Genomic DNA, 17717 nt, shown 5'->3' on the forward strand with positions numbered 1-17717 from the left:
ATTATGTGGATCTTTGATTTTTTTTTCTCCCTTTTTGGAGCTATTATCAGAGAATTGTCTGACTAATTAATGTAGTTTGTTTTTAATTGTGCCCTTTTTTCTTGTTGCTGGAGAGTGGATAATGTATGTTTGACTATATGTACTTTCTTTGAAAAGTATCCTTGACTGTCGATTCTATAATGCAGTCCGACTATCTTTGCCCCTGACCCAATCAAAACTTCAACTCATGTAGCAGTTAGAGTTGTACGTTCAGTTGTCCACTTGGTACTTAAAAGTGGATTTTTATTTGGTACAGTGAATCTTCTTTATATCCAAAGGAAATTTGCCATCGGCCACTGGGTTTATAATCTGTGTGTTGAAGTTCCCATTTCCCCAGTCTTCTAAAACCATCAGAATCTGTCAGAATCAAACACATCTCAAACATTAAGTGAACGGAGCTGACAATATTTTATAAAGTGAGGGTTTTTCAAAAGAAAATAGAAGACTCCTTCAAACTGTGATTACCAAGTGTCCATTTTATCTTCAACATATCCTCTTCTACTGATACCTCGGTGAGCACATGGCGTTGGACAGGGATTCTGATCTGAGTCAACAGAAAATATGAACTTTAGGAAAATGTGAACTTTTAGATGAAAGCTAAAGCACTCAAACAAGTTATGACAATAATGTACTCTGGACTTCTCACTTGTACGTGTTTGGAAAAAAGAAGTTTGTATCAAGTAATATTTGTTTCTCAGGGACACTAACCTAAGGGTTTGTAATAAGGGTCATTTTCCAGGTATCGTTTGTGAATTAAAGTCCAAATAAAAGAGTTTGCCCACATGCTCTAAAACCTGGCAAGGTTGGTGTTATTCATATTTTCCATATACATAAACTGGTTCCCTCATTTTATTTCTTCAACACAACATACAGTATAGCAAACAAAACTGAACTCAGTATTTTGAGAGAAACGGTCTTCATGAGTAAGACCGACTATATTGCTAAATAACTAATTGCTTATTGTTACTGGTAAATAACTAATATATTGAATAACTCGACTTCATCAAAATATAAATTGTAAAAATAGCACAAATATAATGTAAGAACGTATATATAAGTATATACAGTATATAAGTATTTTGCATGTTGTTTTCATGGTCGACAATTGCATAGATGTTACGTATAATATAAATCTTTTTTAAAGCTATGAGGACATTCTTCATCAGAGGAGCAGGAGACAGGCTTGTGCCGATTCAGTTTTTATTGAGCTCAATCAATACAGCAATGCAGCGCTGGTCTGTCCCAGAACAAACACACTGCGCGGGCTTCCCAGCCCTTGTAAACATTGTAGGAGCAGACAGAAGTTTGTTTCACAAAGTGAGTGTTCTTTTCTTTGATACGCAACAGAATCATCAGATCTCAGCAGTTACTTTAATAATGTCTCCAATAGGTTTGAGTAGTAATCTTGTAGGGCTGGATACGTGCAGTATATACAGTATATGTCCCACTTCAGAGGGCAGATCCATGTGGTGCATTTCAGAAACTGATGGATGCAGAAAGCCGATTTGCTGCATACAGCAAAACATGTCATTGTGTGTTAGGAGCAATGCATTCCAACTTCCAAAATCCAAAGAGCAGCCCCCTTTGAGTGGGTGAGCAACCCAACGCCTGGTGAATTCTGCTTCACAATGATAGAAAAAGCCGACATCAACGGATCAGAAAGAGACGTCGCTATGAACGCTTGGCCACCACAAGCCAGTTATCTTGCGGTGACTTTTCAGACACCTCCTGCTTAAAATGCCCAAATCCAGAAAGATCATTAGCCTTCCACCAAATCCCACTGACTTCCCTGCCGCCCTCAGACTGGGTGAGGGGCGTGACTGAGAAATAGCTCTGTCAGGCGTGAATGTATTGGAGGAAAGAGTGCAGTCATAAGGGCCACTTAGAATACAAAACGGAATAACATCCATTTTCCACCGGACCTTCACGCCGCGAGACGACCTCAGTATCTCTAACTGATCCTGTGACAATGACACAGGCCAGGCCAGATCAGATTGTGTTGGCAGCTGAAGCAGAAGAGCAATCTCTGTCTGAGAAACATGTGGAGACCATGTGACAGAGCTGTGATCTGCAGATGTCCATGTGATCCCCACCAACAGTTTTCAAAAACGTATGTTGGCCAACCTGCTGTAAATCTCAGGGGACTTAAATCTTTAACCTTTGAATGTACAGTAAAGTTTTTAAACAAAAGAATACAAAACTCAATGAAAGAAAGAGAGAAGAAAAATAAATGTTAGGAATTCCAAACATTTAATAATAAGCATAGTTGTGTTTCCATTTGTCACCATTCCTTTTTAAGACGCCCAGCACTTGTATTTGGGGTAAATTTCCCCTCCCTCAGTTTTTCTCTCATTAAACAAAAAGCACTTCCACTTTCCTGGGTCAAAGGAAAGAAAGCAACAGATCTGAACATGATAGAAACGTTTTAGGTCACGTGGTAAGATTTTGGCTTTAAACTGCCCACATTTTCACAGAATCAAAAAAGGTTACATTCCGGCAACATTAAAAAGACAGGCTGAATTGTTGTTTTCTCAAATAGTGATGTTCAATTTCTTTGAAGCCCTTTAGAGCAATGCAAATATTCAGACAACGAAGAAGCTAAGCGGACGTGTTGTTGAAGTCAGTAGCCAGACTTCTTTCATGAAATGTCTGGATGAGATCCTCCAGTTACAGGAGGACAAGAGGCACTTTTCCGAAGAGGGTGATGGGAGTGTGGAGCAAGCAGCCCAGTCATTATTGAAGTCTTCTTTCAAGAAAGCGCTGGATGAGATCTTCAGATCCAATAGCTACCAGCTACCAAACAGTCTAGACAACTCATATGGCCTCCTCTCATTTGTCACCTTTCTTATGTTTTATGTAACCAGTTCAAAAATTAAAGCAGCCATATCACCCTGCAACTCACAACTGGCAACCCACTGAAGCTAAGCAGGTGTGAGCCTGGTCAGTACCTGGATGGGAGACCTCCTGGGAAAGACTAAGGTTGCTGCTGGAAGAGGTGTTAGTCGGGCCAGCAGGGGGCGCTCACCCTGTGGTCCATGTGGGTCCTAATGCCCCAGCATAGTGATGGGGACACTATACTGTAAACAGGCGCCGTCCTTCGGATGAGACGTAAAACCGAGGTCCTGACTCTCTGTGGTCATTAAAAATCCCAGGGCGCTTCTCGAAAAGAGTAGGGGTGTACCCCGGTGTCCTGGCCAAATTTCCAATTGGCCCTTACCAATCATGGCCTCCTAATAATCCCCCTCTATAAATTGGCTACATTACTCTGCTCTCCTCCCCACTGATAGCTGATGTGTGGTGAGCGTTCTGGCGCACTATGGCTGCCGTCGCATCATCCAGGTGGATGCTACACACTGGTGGTGGTGGAGGGGAGTCCCCATTACCTGTAAAGCGCTTTGAGTGGAGTGTCCAGAAAAGCGCTATCTAAGTGTAAGCAATTATTATTATTAATTATTATTAAAACCTTCGAAGCATTCCATAAACAGCCTTGTACCTGGACACGAGAAGCTTCTTGTCTTTTTATAGACGACCCCAGTGGGTCACCTGATGGTTTTGAACAGCAGCCAGATGTTCTACTGATGGAAAAGAAAACATAATCCAGATTTGGTATTGGAAGAAAAAAGCAAGACGTTCAAAGTTCAAGTAGAAACAAAACGTTTGTGAAGTCATCGTGACAGCTGATGAGCTCCATTCCTACAGATCTTTCTCCCAGACCCGCTTTCTTTTCTGTGGTGGCGAGTGTAGGTCTCGTGTCTCAGGTCAGACCCATTTGATTTGGTGTGGGTGTGGGTGGGGGATCTGTCTCAGACTGCATCGTGGGTGACATGAATAAGGTGTAGCCAGGATGTTGTGGTCACTCAAAAGCCACAGAGGTGACAAAGAACTGCAGACAGGGGAGCCATCTTCACAGGTGCATCTACACAAGGTTGAAGGGCTTCTCTATATAACCTGAAAGGATTCCTTCACGACAATAACAGACATGTCCGCTGCCCTTTAAAATTAATTATCTGTCCATTGCTGTATTTAGCATGCTGTTCATTGTTTTCCTCTTCTGAGGGTTTGGGAATGTAATAAACTCTCAAGCTGAAGCTGCAGTTTCCCAGATAAAATTATGCCTTAGCTACACCTCAGAGAGGCAGCACACAGAATGCCTTTTGCTCAGGATCCTTTGTCACTGATTGGATGGTAGATTCTCTAGAACGTGACAAACCCTCTGCTCCCCTTTCCCTCCAAATCTCTGAGGTGAGACCACAAGCTCACAGTATAAACTGCCACTGAAGAGCTCTTCCTATCAAGCCACAGACTTGAGGTGTTGTGTAGAAATTAGATGTTTCAGCCCAGGGCTTCAAGTAAAAACGGTCGTGTTGGACTTAAATTTGTAGAGAATAATAACATTCAGCTCCCACCAGCAGCTTGGCAACATTGGAGTGTGTGTGCGTCTTGACAAATAGTAATACATACTAATATATTTTATATATGTGGACAACAAGCCAAGCCTTTGGGCTGAACTATCCCAAGATAACCCCTATCTACTGGCTACATTACTCAATAAGGAACATTGCAAAGCCATTTAGGATGCTATTTGCATAAAATAGCATATACCTTAACTTGCCATTGAGCCTAAGTAAAGAAATCAACAACCTTGCAATTAACCTAAGAGTTTAGCTGGGCCCTGTAACAGGCCAGTTTTTTAAGATGTGTCTTGGTGAGATAAGGGCAGGATTGCTCAGTTTGGGGGGTCTTTCATGTAAAAAAAAAGGTGCAAATTGAACACAAGGGCTTTTGATATAACAGCTGTCCCTTTTGCACCAGTTTCCCTTGATGAGCACATGAATCCACCAGGAAACTGAATTCTCGAGCCCATGATGGATTTGTATCATTCCAGACTTGAATCTTTAAGGTTTCTAAAGATTGCAATACCGTGTCATGTGAAGTGTGTGAGTAAATGACGCTTCATTAGCAACAAATAGTTCAAACTCTTACCCCCTCACCCACATACAAAAACCTTGACATTTAAACATCCAAAGGCAGCAAAATTAAATTCTACACCCGCTGACGCAAACGCGGTCCTTCTCCCTCAAGTCTACACGGAACATTTGACCTATTACAATTTTGGAAAGCATCTGCGGTTTCACCAGATCTTTCAAAATTGCATTTTCTTCCTTCTTCCTAAAAGGGAACACGCAGAGAAAGTCAAATCATTCAAACGCCGCCGTAAAATGCAACTGCGTAGAACCCTGGGGTTTTATTTGTCTGGTTTTTTTTTTCTCAGTTTTCTGTTTGAAATCGAACCAGAACCCTCTTTTTTTCTAACCTGTGGCAGCTGTCGAGTTTTGATCATTGCGGTTGCAGAACATGAGATTCCGTCATCTGCACTCGTCCTAAGAACCACAGAGCAATCAGATTCAGGATACATGTTTCCTCTCCAGAGACAGACTGTTTGAATTCTCCCTTCAGTATCGGTGTGCTGTGACGCAGGTTTTTTTCCATTCATTATCAGCCCAATCATCAACCCCCCCCACCCGCCGCCTCTCCAGAGCAATCTCATGGTGATGCCACTGCTGTCTTCTTGTGACAGCTCTCGTTTGCTTTTTCGAAGTAGTTTCCCCGTTTTGTACAAAAGTGCGAATGTTGTGGATTGCTGGATGTCGTTGTTTGCATCGTTCAAGACCGTTTTACGCTCTCAGCACGACTTGGACACAAGTGGCCGCTCTCCCAGAATATTTACCCATCCGTCCGTTTTCTAACGGCGTCTTCCAGTGCACGGTCGCAGGGGAGCTGGAACCTATCCCAGCAAGCAACAGGCACAAGGCAGGAGACCTGTATGTGACACCAGACACACACACAGTTACACCACGGCCAGTTTTCCCAGAAGCCAGTTAACCCACCAGCCTGTCTTTGGACTGTGGGAGGAAACAGGAGCACGCAGAGGAAATCGACATGATCACAGGGGGAACAAACAAATTCCTCGCAGACAGCACCACAGGTCCAAAACTGGACCCAGAGCCCCAGCACTGCGAGGAAGCATGGTGTCACCTATGAGGCAGGTTTTTACTTTCCCAGAAATTGGGCATAACCACACATCGTCTCAGGGGGTTTGCGTTGTCAATGACAAATGCCTAATATACAGTAGGACTCATAAGGTCACGTAACAGGTTATGCAATAGACAATTATTCCTGACCCTAGTCTCTAGTTGCCTCGCTCTGCTGTATCACAGTGTCCCTTCATGCATTGCAGTAGTGGAGAATTCAGATCTAGAGGGTCACAACTGAGACAGTGGTCTAGGACCTGGCATCAGGTATTTTGCTTCTTAGTGAGTTTGGCAGGTGTCACGCATATGTTGTTCCTCCCTTGAACTTCTGTATGTTTTTTATTCCACGTACTGTATTTTCATAGAAAGCCTCAAATGTAGTGAACAGCAATTAACAAAATGTCTTCATGACAATACTGAAACACACAATACTGAAATATTTGGGTTATTTAATGTGGCTTTTTCCCGGGAAACAGACCTGGAAACATAAAATGGGGTGCAAATGCACTTGGGGAAATTCAAGTCAAGTATTCATCTACTGCACCTGTACATATTACAGTATTTGTGCAGAGTGGTGGCTCTGTGGCTCAGGATCTGGGCCTGTGGCTGGAAGGTGGCCTGTTTGTATCCCGCGGCCGGCAGAGGAATCCTACTCCATCGGGCCCCTGAGCAAGGGCCTTTACCCCAACTGCTCCAGGGGTGCTGTATAAATGGCTGACCCTGCGCTCTGACCCCCAGCTTCTCTCCCTGTCAGTGTGTCTCATGGAGAGCAAGCTGGGGTTTGTGAAATTCCTAATGCAAGAAATTGTACACGGCCAATGAAGTGATCCGATCTTATCTTTGAAGTCTTTATCAGTTAGGCATGATTTTTTTTTGGCATTTGTTTCTTCTTTTGTCTTACACATTTTGTAGTACCCACAGGAAAAAAAAAGAGCAAAGCCTCTCTCTTGTCTCCTCGGTTTGCATCCAGGCGACTGATTAGAAAGTCAGAGCAGCGAGACGCCGCCTGTCTGCATCTCGGGCCTCAGTGAAACACTGACAGAGGCACCACTCAAGGACAGGGAGCTGTTCTTTTCTCTTTACGGCAGCTGTGTTTTTCTTTCTAATGAACACTTGACAGATTATTGCCTGTGAAATGCTCCTATCAATTACAGTTTGCGGAAGACTTTAACATTTTGAATGGGAAAAGAACGTACATAGATGAGGAAGATTTTTTGTTGTGGGCCTTCAGTGATTACACTGGAAAAAGAGACGAAGTCTTGAAATAAGAGGACACACTATGAGTAATTCTCCACCTCCCTTTCCAAACTAATCCCCACAGTCTTGGCTCAACATATCAGACAATTAGCCCACCAGGAATTATTGCTAGTGTTAAAACCCACACCAAGAAAAGACTGTTTCCAGTGCTGGGGTTCGCATACTGTTTGTGTCGCTAGTGGGACACCTGCTAACGTAACTAGCAACAATGGGAAATGTTACTTCATCTGGAAAAGAGTGTTCTGATGGGAGGTGAGTAGTGAGAAGCATTCAGTGGTATTGCCAGGCCTTGGAGTCAGGGGTGAAGGATTGCTCTGAAGCTGCGTCTTTCTCTTTCTCTGGTCTGCGTCCCTCTGTGAACCAACCAAGTGAGGAACAGCTCATAGTCCCGCTGACAGCACTGCCAGGTGTGCTCATCTGCTTTGTCACTGGCACAAGTTTCACTTTTCCTGTTTGGGCATGAGGTGGTCAAGAGCTGACGAATGGATAAGTTTGGATAGGTTTAGACATTCCAGATGAGTAATGTTAAATCTGCCTTTTGCTTTGTCAACACTGACATGAAGTCTGTCAGATTTCAGAGCAAATTAATAAACACTTACTATACACAATAAATAATAAATGTGATTCAGATAACGAGTGCTGGTGCTTATCTATGCAGCTTTACATAAGATCGATAAAAGAACATAATTTTGTTTTCGTTAATAGAAATGCGTTTATGTTTACGTTTACGTCTACGTTTTGCAAGATCATTAGTTGTGAACAAGAGTTCTAAATGTGTGTTCCTCTACTTCCACAGTGTAAGAATTCTCCCTTCCTGCTTGTCGGGGCGGAACGAACCACCCGCAGAAATCAGGACTGCCCCGCCCCTGAGCAATGCACAGCACCACACGGGTGTCCGCATCACCACTGCGTAACTACCTGTGGACGCTCACTGTCGCGACAGTACCAGCTGCTTGTAGCTGCTGCTGCACTGTGTACCAGCTACACACTGTGTTTCATTGTTCATTCTGTTCTTGAGCAGCACTTGCCTTGCTCTTTCTAACAGTATTACCATTCTCATTACCATTCCACCTGCTCTTTACTTGAAATCAGACCCACTTATATCCACAATTGTCATTAAACTTTGTAAAGACTGCAAATTGTCCTGGTTAAAGGCATGTGCTAGCCTAAATATAGCTTAGCTTAGCTTAGCTTGACTTAGCTGAAAGTAATGAAATGAATATAGAGCAAAAGGCAGAAACCATGACCCTCACTGAAAACCTATGACCCTCCATCAGCCCTTTAAAACGTATTATGTTGCTCAGTGGGATGCTGGGATGACGTAGTTGTTGAGGTTTTTTCACCGAGGTCCCTGGTGAGGTCGGGAGATTGCATGTTCTCCTCGTGTGCGTGTGAGTATCCTCTGGGCGCTCTGGTTTCCTCCCACGGAGAAAAGATACGCAGGGGGACGAAGTGGATTGTGGGAAAACCGGCCCTGGTATGAGTGTGTGCCAGTTTGTGCCTGTGTGTGTCTGCCCAGTGCTTCCCAGGATGGGCTCTGGGTCACCATGAACCTGAACTGGAAGAGCGGTTTGTGAAAGTGCTGTGATGTGAACTGAAATCTGCTCTCTGCCTGGTTGCTACCTCCTGACTCTGTTGGCTGATGGCTTCTGACATGGCCCCTGTCTCGAGCCTGTCTGTTGAACGTTCGAGCATCACACCTGCGCGACTCGAGAGCGACAGGCTGAAGGGGAGGGGTCCAAAAGCCCGTTGGGTTTCCTGCTGTGGTTTCGGCGCGCTCGTCGGAGAGCAGTCAGTGTGCGCTGGGGTGCCGGCCTGCACTCGCGCTCACTTCCCACAGCGCTACACAGCGCGCCCCACTTTCCTCCTGACATTGAGGGCACCTCAACCTCTGCAGAGAGGTTAGGACCCAGGCACAGAGCGCAACACACGCAAGAAAAGACTTCACATTTTTGTCAGAGGAACACACTTTTCTTTTCATTTAGCCCCCCTGCTGTCCCCTAAAGTACTGCCTATCCAGAACATTCTCCCTCTCGCCACAGCCCACAGAGCAGTGTCTGCGTCACCCGCGAATTTGCAGCGTCACCCATTTTGAGGACGTATTCACTCTGAGTCTTGCTTTAGGAAGTAAAGGGCAACACCAGGGGGCTTGAGCTGCGAATGCAGTAGGTGATCACTGCAGGTGGGAATGACGTTTCTCTTTCCTAATCAATCCCTACCGCCCAGCTGGGAGTGGAACTGTGTGGCACTTGTTTAACACTCTTTCGCACAGTAGGGTGCAGATCCTTCCTAAAGCTTCTGCCACCCATTTGCTTTGCTGTGCTTCACTATACAGCAGAAGAAAAGCAGTGGCCGAGAAATGCCCATACCGCCTTTAATACAGATTTCCTAGGTATTGTTGAGCTTCTTCAGGGAAATTCACCACGTTATCCAAGAGAACATGTTCCTTAGCTTTAACCAGGGGAACGCCATGGCTGGCTGCTATGAACCAGACGATGGCGGCCACTTTGCGCTGCCACTTGGTTGTTTTTTTATTTATGTCGCACAAAACCAGCAAAACAGCGCAGTCTCACAATCTCAACAGCCTTAACCGCCGCCCACACGATCTTGTTTCTTCCGCAACAGCTAGAAATTTCCATTAACGCACGAGACGACGAAGGGGCGAGTCCTTATCATCCGCGGACGAGGTCTCACGATTTGGTCTTCGGTCTGAGAAGCCATTGCTCTGGGAGCTAAGAGTGATTCTCCATATCGGTCCTGGAGAGACAAAGCGGGCCTTGTGGATTTCCCTCTGCCTGCACTCTGACGTTCCTGAGTTCTTGAGTTGATTGATCCCGAGTTGATTGAGTCAGCTCTTGAGCCGATTGACCGGAAATCGCCAGCGCATTCCAGCTTTCAGGGCCCGAGGATTGGGAGCGACCTTTTCACCCCTGCGGGGCTGCAGGGGGGCGAAACCGACCGTCGCTAATTTCAGTCGAGAGGCGCAGATTCGACCGACTCGATTGTCCTGTGCTCCCGGCAGCCTCGCGTGTCCCGAGCATCGCTGAAAGAAGACCCCCTCTGGTGGCTGTCCCGCCGACGCCATGCCGGACCCCGCCGCCGATCTGCCCTTCTTCTACGGCAGCATCAGCCGCTCCGAGGCGGAGGAGGTGCTGAAGCTGGCCGGCATGTCCGACGGGCTCTTCCTGCTGCGCCAGTGCCTGAGGAGCCTGGGGGGCTACGTGCTGTCCATGGTGTGCGACGTGCAGTTCCACCACTACCCCGTGGAGCGCCAGCTGAACGGCACCTACGCCATCGCCGGGGGCAAGCCCCACTGCGGGCCCGCCGAGCTCTGCGAGTACTACTCCAAGGACCCCGACGGCCTGGTCTGCACCCTGCGCAAGCCCTGCCTGCGCCCGCCCGGCGTCGACCCCAAGCTCGGCGTCTTCGACAGCCTCCGGGAGAACATGCTGCGCGAGTACGTCCGGCACACCTGGAACCTGGAGGTGAGAGGGGCTGCTTTCTCTCTGGGGGGGGGCGCTGCGGGCTCGCTCGGCCTTTCCCAGAATCCCTCCCCCTCTGGAGCCCTTCCAGTGGAAAGGGGCTGGGAGCTCTCCCTCTGTGGAAAAGAAAAGTCACACAAAGAAGTGATCCGCGTTGTTTCTAACAGTCCTGCTTGAACGGAGGCAATGCAGCCGATTTCTTTCCTTTAATTCCAGGTGTTCTTCAATTTCTTTTACTTATTAACCAGCCTTGAAATTGCTAATGTAGATCGGAGCGGCGCCATTGTGCGCTGACCGTGGGCAGAATGAAATGTGTCTCGTGCAGTTTTATCTGCCCGTTATCACGCAGCAGGGAATTATGCAGATGACGTGTCGTTAATTGAAATTGATTCCCAGTTAACAGCAGTTGTTGTTTCTGTTTTACTGTGAAATGTTGCAGTATGTTATTATCCGATCCAAGCATATGGCATATATACAATTTCCATAAACATGAAAAACAGACAGCCTTGATTTTAAGATGAGTCTTACAGAGGCGCACTAGAGCAGTGATCACCTTCCACAGTGTCTTTAGAAACACTGAGGAAATTAAGTCCAGTACAATCACAAGCTGATTCATATAAGACATTAAGAGCAAAGTTGGAATCAAAACCCAAAAATGTCCCACATGTGCATCTGAATCATCACTGCGCAGCGCTATTATCTGTGATTTATTTGCTTCGCAGACGCCCTTATCCAGGTGTCTGGAAAAGCAAAACAGATAACAAAGCATAGAAAATCTGATCAATCACAAACTTAAATTATAAGAACATACAAACGAGAAAAGATAATTCAGCTCCTTTAGCCTGTTTCGTAGTTGCAAGGATAATTGATCCCAGGACCTCATCCAGCTGTTTCCTCAAGAACGCCAGGATATTGGCTTCAACTGCATGGATGACTAGTTCCTTCTATAGTCCCACAAGTATGTATGTCGATGTGAAGATGATACCGTGCAGAAATGGATACGTCCAGCTGCCTGATGGGGTCCTCTAGGAGTAGGGACAATTTCGCACTGCAGAGTGACGTTTACCACAGATCCCTGCACACAGGGTGAACACAGCGGGCTCTGCACAAGCAGTAAAGGCAGTGAGACAGATGAAAGGAACATTTTGAAGGATGGTGGGTGGGTTCAGGGAACAGCAGCTGTGGGGCCCTCCCAGGCCCAGCTCTGCCCCGGTGGGCTCAGCTTGACGATGGGGATGGCGGGGGCTCTGTGAGCGGCTCTGGTGTCGTTGCAGGGGGAAGCGATGGAGCAGGCCATCATCAGCCAGGCCCCCCAGCTGGAGAAGCTCATCGCCACCACGGCCCACGAGAAGATGCCCTGGTACCACGGCAAGATCCCGCGCCTGGAGGGCGAGCGGCGGCTCTACTCGGGGGTGCAGCCCGACGGCAAATTCCTGTGAGCCTCACCTCGGGGGCGTGACCCCCTTTACCTCCCTCTCTGTGGTCACTCCCTTGTCTGGGGAGACTTCAACCCCAATCCTGGAGAGCCACAGCCCTGCAGGGTTTGTGCAGGAGCTCTGCTTTGACAGCAAACAGAAACCATAGCCAAGGGAACAGTGAGCACCTTTTAAAGGGCCTGATCCTCATCTGGAAATATAGTCTTGGCGTCCCTCAACGTAGTAACAGCCGCCATGCCAGTCTCCACCAGCCATTTCATACAAGAGCAGGGCGAAATGGCGCTACTTCAGCTGCTTCCCCTTAGTAATGTGACAGCAGGTGACAGCAGGTCACACTAGCTCAACTATTGGGGAGTGCAAACCACAAACACATTCATGCACGGCGTACACTGAGACCAGTCTACAAATTCATCCATTCTGCTACAGACTGTAAGGGCATTGAAGTTAAGGCCAGTGCGTGCTATCATTTCCAGTAGCTAATTAATTAATAATATCATCAAGCCATCTTTATTATATGTTCACGAACAACTCAAAGATATAACAACCCTGTGTCTAAAACCCATCCACCTCATGTTTTCAGGCCAAAGACACACACACACCTCTCCACTTACAAAAAATGGATACCATACCGGGTTTACTAGGACGAAACCCCAAGAATGTTAAATGAAAACAACAAAAAGTTTTTATTTGCTTGTTTTTTTTTACTGACTTGTTTTCTCAGAGTGAGGGACCGGGATGAATCGGGAACTTTTGCTTTATCCATGATATATGGAAAAACAGCTTACCATTATCAGATCATCCAGGATAAATCTGGGAAATACTCCATGCCGGAAGGGACCAAATTTGACACAGTGTGGCAGGTATAGTAACCGGGCTTCCCTAATCAGTGAACTGACACAGTGAAGGAGGGACACCCAGAGCAGTCCAGGACATGGCACCACCATGTGGTACCACATCTCCCAGAGACCTCGATACAGAACAGCTTCTGACCCCGGATCACAACAGACAGTGCTGTTTTAGCATCTTACAACAACAAAATTCCACTTCATATGCATTTACTGCCACTAGTTGTATTTTTTAAATCCATTTTATTTTGAAGTTGTACGCTCTTTCCCAACAAATAACACTGATCAGATCTTGAACTATTCTGATCAATTATAGGAATTGGCAAAGACGTAACAGCCTACATGATCTAATCATCAAGCCACATGTGTTCAGGAAGTCCGTTGCAAAGACACAGAGATCTGAAAGTTGTATTTCTTCAGAATTACAGGCCGGGTGGTCAGCGTACTATATAGTGGTGCCTGCTGCCATTGTACACAGTGGAGGTGTTGCTTCTTTGAGTCTATGACGAATTTAAAACCTTCTTGTCCTGAAATTAAGAAATAAAGGGGGATTATGGGTTTGGGGTAGGCGGTTTGGGTGCGGTTTACTTATTAACATAGGTATTCGTTGGCTGAGCCGTCTGAAGTTCTTCTTCATGTCTAATTCGCAGCTGGTGGAATATCTCAAACTCAAACCCGATGGTCTTGTCTACACACTGCGGGAGCCCTGCATCAGTCCCAACTGCACCATAGGTATTGGTCGAGAGCTTTTCTGGAGCTGGGTGGCTCCGTCTGTTTAACGCTGCACACGTTTCTGTGATGAAAAGCTTTGTAGGACCAAGGCCTGTACTCAAGTGTGTATAAACTCATTTTTGAAGCAGATGATTAAAACCCGCTTTTTATAAAGCTATTCGACCGTATTTTAAAAACTCCCTAGCGCAAGGGAGGGGTGCTACTTCACATTGATCCAATTAAAATTCGTTGTAATGATCAACTAATATAAATTCGATGCATAAAATAATCCTTACTTGACATTACATGCTAAATCCACAGTTATTTCTGTATGGATTGTTTCTTTTTTGTTGTTCTAGAATTGTCTATCTTTCCATCTCCCTTTAAATATTAGCTGAGAAAACTCCATTTAATCAAGAAAGAAATACTTGATTTCTGAACTGGCTAAATTGGTTAGAAAAAGGGGTGGACAGAATGTCACATAACCATGGAGTGCCTGTACAGAATTAATTGTACAAATACTGGCATAAGACCCTGCAGCTTTTTGTGGGGAAAAAAAAACTGTCTTCAACAACTTTTTCAAGTAGAACGGCGCTGAGCCTCACTAGGTTACCAGAAGCGTCTACCAAGAGTTTATTTTAGTTAATGATGCGGAGAAAGAGAAATGTGTTGTAATAAGGAAACAGAGACAATCTGATGACCATTCAGAGACGGTTATAAATAAAACAACAGAGAATCCAGATAATGGTAAATGTGAATACTTGTGACAAGTAATTTCCAGCCAGAAGGTTATTGTTGCCTGCTGTTTCAAGACTGCCCTGTTGACAATAGATCAGGGGCTTCTACTGCCCTGGAAGAGCACTGATTTGATTGTTTTTGTCATTTTTAGCCCAGGCAGCTCCAGTGCCTCCATCAGCTGTGAGTATCGTAATTTTCTCTTTCTGTGGCAGTTTTCTTCCACGTAACAAATTAAGCCGTGCGTATAGCAGTTGCTTATATTTCAAACCAATGTTTAAGTGCTTACTTTATTTGCGGGTGATGAGCGGTTGTCAGTATTTAACTTTTAAAAAAGCAAATACTGTAGATCAGGAGCTATAGAAATGCTCAGTTTGTATAAGAGCTACGAAACCCGTGGCACTTTGAATCCACTCCATCACAGGTTTTTGCTCCAGTCAGCTCCTCAGTTATTTAATTGATAATTGGCGGAATCAATATAGCAACTAAGGAGCTTGTTGCATCAAAGTACTGCAGTGAAACAGAGTGCAGAGGCTGCGTGTTAAGTAGACCTGGTTCATGTTCTTGTATGTGAGCACAATTATATCAACCTCTTCTCTCTTACAGAGAAAACTGGGAGCAAATGGATACACACCGCCACCCAAAGGTGAGCTTCTAACATTACAGCTCTGTGTGTTTTATGCACAAGTGGAAGCAATGTAGTATTAAGGTTGTTAAGTAAAAGTTTTTTTTTGTTATGCTGAGAACTTGATGCCTGTGATAAAAAGATAAATATTCTGTGCAGTTTCTATATCAGCTGTGGGTTAATTGAAGCAAAATAATTACACAATTGTGTGCATTGTGTTGAATAATAAACGTACAGAATTTCATGCAGTAGTATGCATAATTCAGTCTACAAACAGTATCTGAGAAGTTAAAGGGCTGCTCACAATGCTCCTGGTAATTTCTGTGGGTTTAAAAGGCCTTTTAATAGGAGAAGGAAAGATAAAAATAGTACAAACCACAGGCCTCAGTTCGCCTGGATATGAAGAAAAAAGTAACATGAAAAGTTTGATTCTTACTGCCAATCAAGGACAAAAAGTATACACCTTCTCTGACTCTAGCACCACTGTTAATTCAAGACATGATGCAAGAACTTTAATCACTTCATTTGCATGTCAAATCTCTAGCATTATAACTGTGGGATAGAATTTGAATGGGCAATATTTGGAAGCACAAGATCTCGCATAACTGTCGCAGAATAACTGCTGCAGGATGTAAGTGACCCTACCACAGAATGACTACATCAACAAAAAACCCACAGGTTCCTCAAACCATGTAAGAAGAGTGTTTTGGTGTTGTTGAATTTCATTGCCTCTCTTATGAAGTTCCCAAGCCTTTTGAGAAGCTTACAAAAGCAAAATGTACTATTGCACGTTTTTTATAGCATTCTGTATGTACCTTACATGTATTCTGTACAGTATCTGTACACTCCAATTTTATAACTCAAATCAATTGTCCATGATGGGTGGTGGACAGAAGAAACCTGGGACAATTTCTGAGTTTTGGAGAACAGCAGTTCTGACCTGCACACTTAGAAAGAAGAGACCTTGGCAAAGTAAATCAACCCAAAAAAGTTTTACACATATTGAGCTGACAGCTTCAACTCACACATGATAAGATCAGATATCATCAGAGGTTGCCATCGTCAACCTCTATAAACCACAGAGCCCTGCAGTTCGCCAATAAACACCCCCTTGCCAGAAAAGAGCCACCAGGCCAGGCTGTGGGGACTGGTAACTGCGCGCCCGCCCCACTTCGCTCTCGCCTTCCACTGCATGCTCACCAGCTCTCTCCCTGTGCCCCCGCAGCCCCGCTGGCTCTGGGAGCCCCCCAGCGGCCCACCCCCATGGACACCTCTGTGTACGAGAGCCCCTACAGCGACCCCGAGGAGCTGAAGGACAAGAAGCTGTTCCTGAAGAGGGAGCAGCTGATGATCGACGAGGTGGAGCTCGGCTCGGGCAACTTCGGCTGCGTCAAGAAGGGCGTCTACAAGATGAGGAAGTGAGTGGCTCTTTCCCCGTGGGGAAAAATGAGCTGGAGAGAAATCTCCCAGAGCGAGCTGGGACACTGGGACACTGGGACACTGGGACACTGCTCTTTACCTGGATAACAGTTTGACATTAACCTCTTACGACATTACTTTACTTTTTTCTCACTTCTTTCCAGGTGAGACGCTCCTGTTGTACCCCTGAGCAGTTACTGGAGAAACTCAGATTTCTCCAGTTAATGCTCTGCTGTGTAAGTGGGTCTTCACGAGCCACCTGAAGGTCTTCCACACGACCCAGTCCTGTGCAACACGACTAAATTCTCATTCTCATTTAGTTGTGTTCCACACCTCAGCTCTGGTTGTCTCAGAACGCTGAGCCGTGTTCCACATGTGAGCGCTGGTTGTCTCAGAATGCTGAGTCGTGTTCCACATGTGAGCGCTGGTTGTCTCAGAACGCTGAGTCGTGTTCCACATGTGAGCGCTGGTTGTCTCAGAATGCTGAGTCGTGTTCCACATGTGAGCGCTGGTTGTCTCAGAATGCTGTGTCGTGCTCCGCAGGAAGCAAATCGACGTGGCCATCAAGGTGCTGAAGAGCGAGAACGAGAAGGCCGTGAAGGACGAGATGATGAAGGAAGCTGAGATCATGCACCAGCTGGACAACCCCTACATCGTGCGCATGATAGGGATCTGCCAGGCCGAGAGCCTCATGCTGGTCATGGAGATGGCACCTGGCGGCCCACTCAACAAGTTCCTGTCCTCCAGGAAGTAAGAGCCCCGCTACCCACACTCCTACTGCACTGGAGGACGGGCTCTGGGATTACTGAGAATCTGATAATAACAGTCAATAACAAGTGGTTTCGGCTAAGGGCTTTTTCCCCCATTTCCCCTACGCATTTGGAAAATGGCATCACATTTTCCAAAAAACAAGCACCATATTTTTTCCCGTATCCCAGGATCACGTTCCATCTGCCTAATGCTCCTGAATCTTTAACATTATTATGATTCATCAGTGTTGTCCATTTGATTTCAAATGCAGCCGCAAAGAAACAATTGCTCATCACAATTCTCACTGATCCAGAAATAGATCACAAATCGTGCTCTTTTTCTACTGGTCTCTTTCCTGCCTTCAAAACGCCGTGTCCACCTTCTCC

The 17717-nt window shown here is 45.6% G+C and overlaps 1 protein-coding gene across 3 annotated transcripts in view; it reads left to right on the top strand.

The window, feature by feature from the left end:
* The window catches only part of zap70 (zeta chain of T cell receptor associated protein kinase 70), a 28333-nt gene that overhangs the window by 7162 nt on the left and 3454 nt on the right, over positions 1-17717 (top strand). Inside the window, exons 2-10 of one of the 3 annotated variants that reach the window (XM_015365811.2) lie at positions 8125-9510; positions 9954-10813; positions 12085-12245; positions 12968-13106; positions 13742-13823; positions 14692-14720; positions 15144-15183; positions 16388-16580; positions 17125-17331. In XM_015365811.2, coding sequence (XP_015221297.1) covers positions 10412-10813; positions 12085-12245; positions 12968-13106; positions 13742-13823; positions 14692-14720; positions 15144-15183; positions 16388-16580; positions 17125-17331 — 1253 coding nt within the window. In that variant the 5' untranslated portion in view covers positions 8125-9510; positions 9954-10411. The remainder of the gene's footprint in view (positions 1-8124; positions 9511-9953; positions 10814-12084; positions 12246-12967; positions 13107-13741; positions 13824-14691; positions 14721-15143; positions 15184-16387; positions 16581-17124; positions 17332-17717) is intronic. The other 2 variants (XM_015365810.2, XM_015365812.2) reach the window with 2 other exon arrangements.

The sequence above is a fragment of the Lepisosteus oculatus genome, chromosome 29, assembly GCF_040954835.1.
Source record: "Lepisosteus oculatus isolate fLepOcu1 chromosome 29, fLepOcu1.hap2, whole genome shotgun sequence".
Lineage (NCBI taxonomy): Eukaryota > Metazoa > Chordata > Actinopteri > Semionotiformes > Lepisosteidae > Lepisosteus > Lepisosteus oculatus.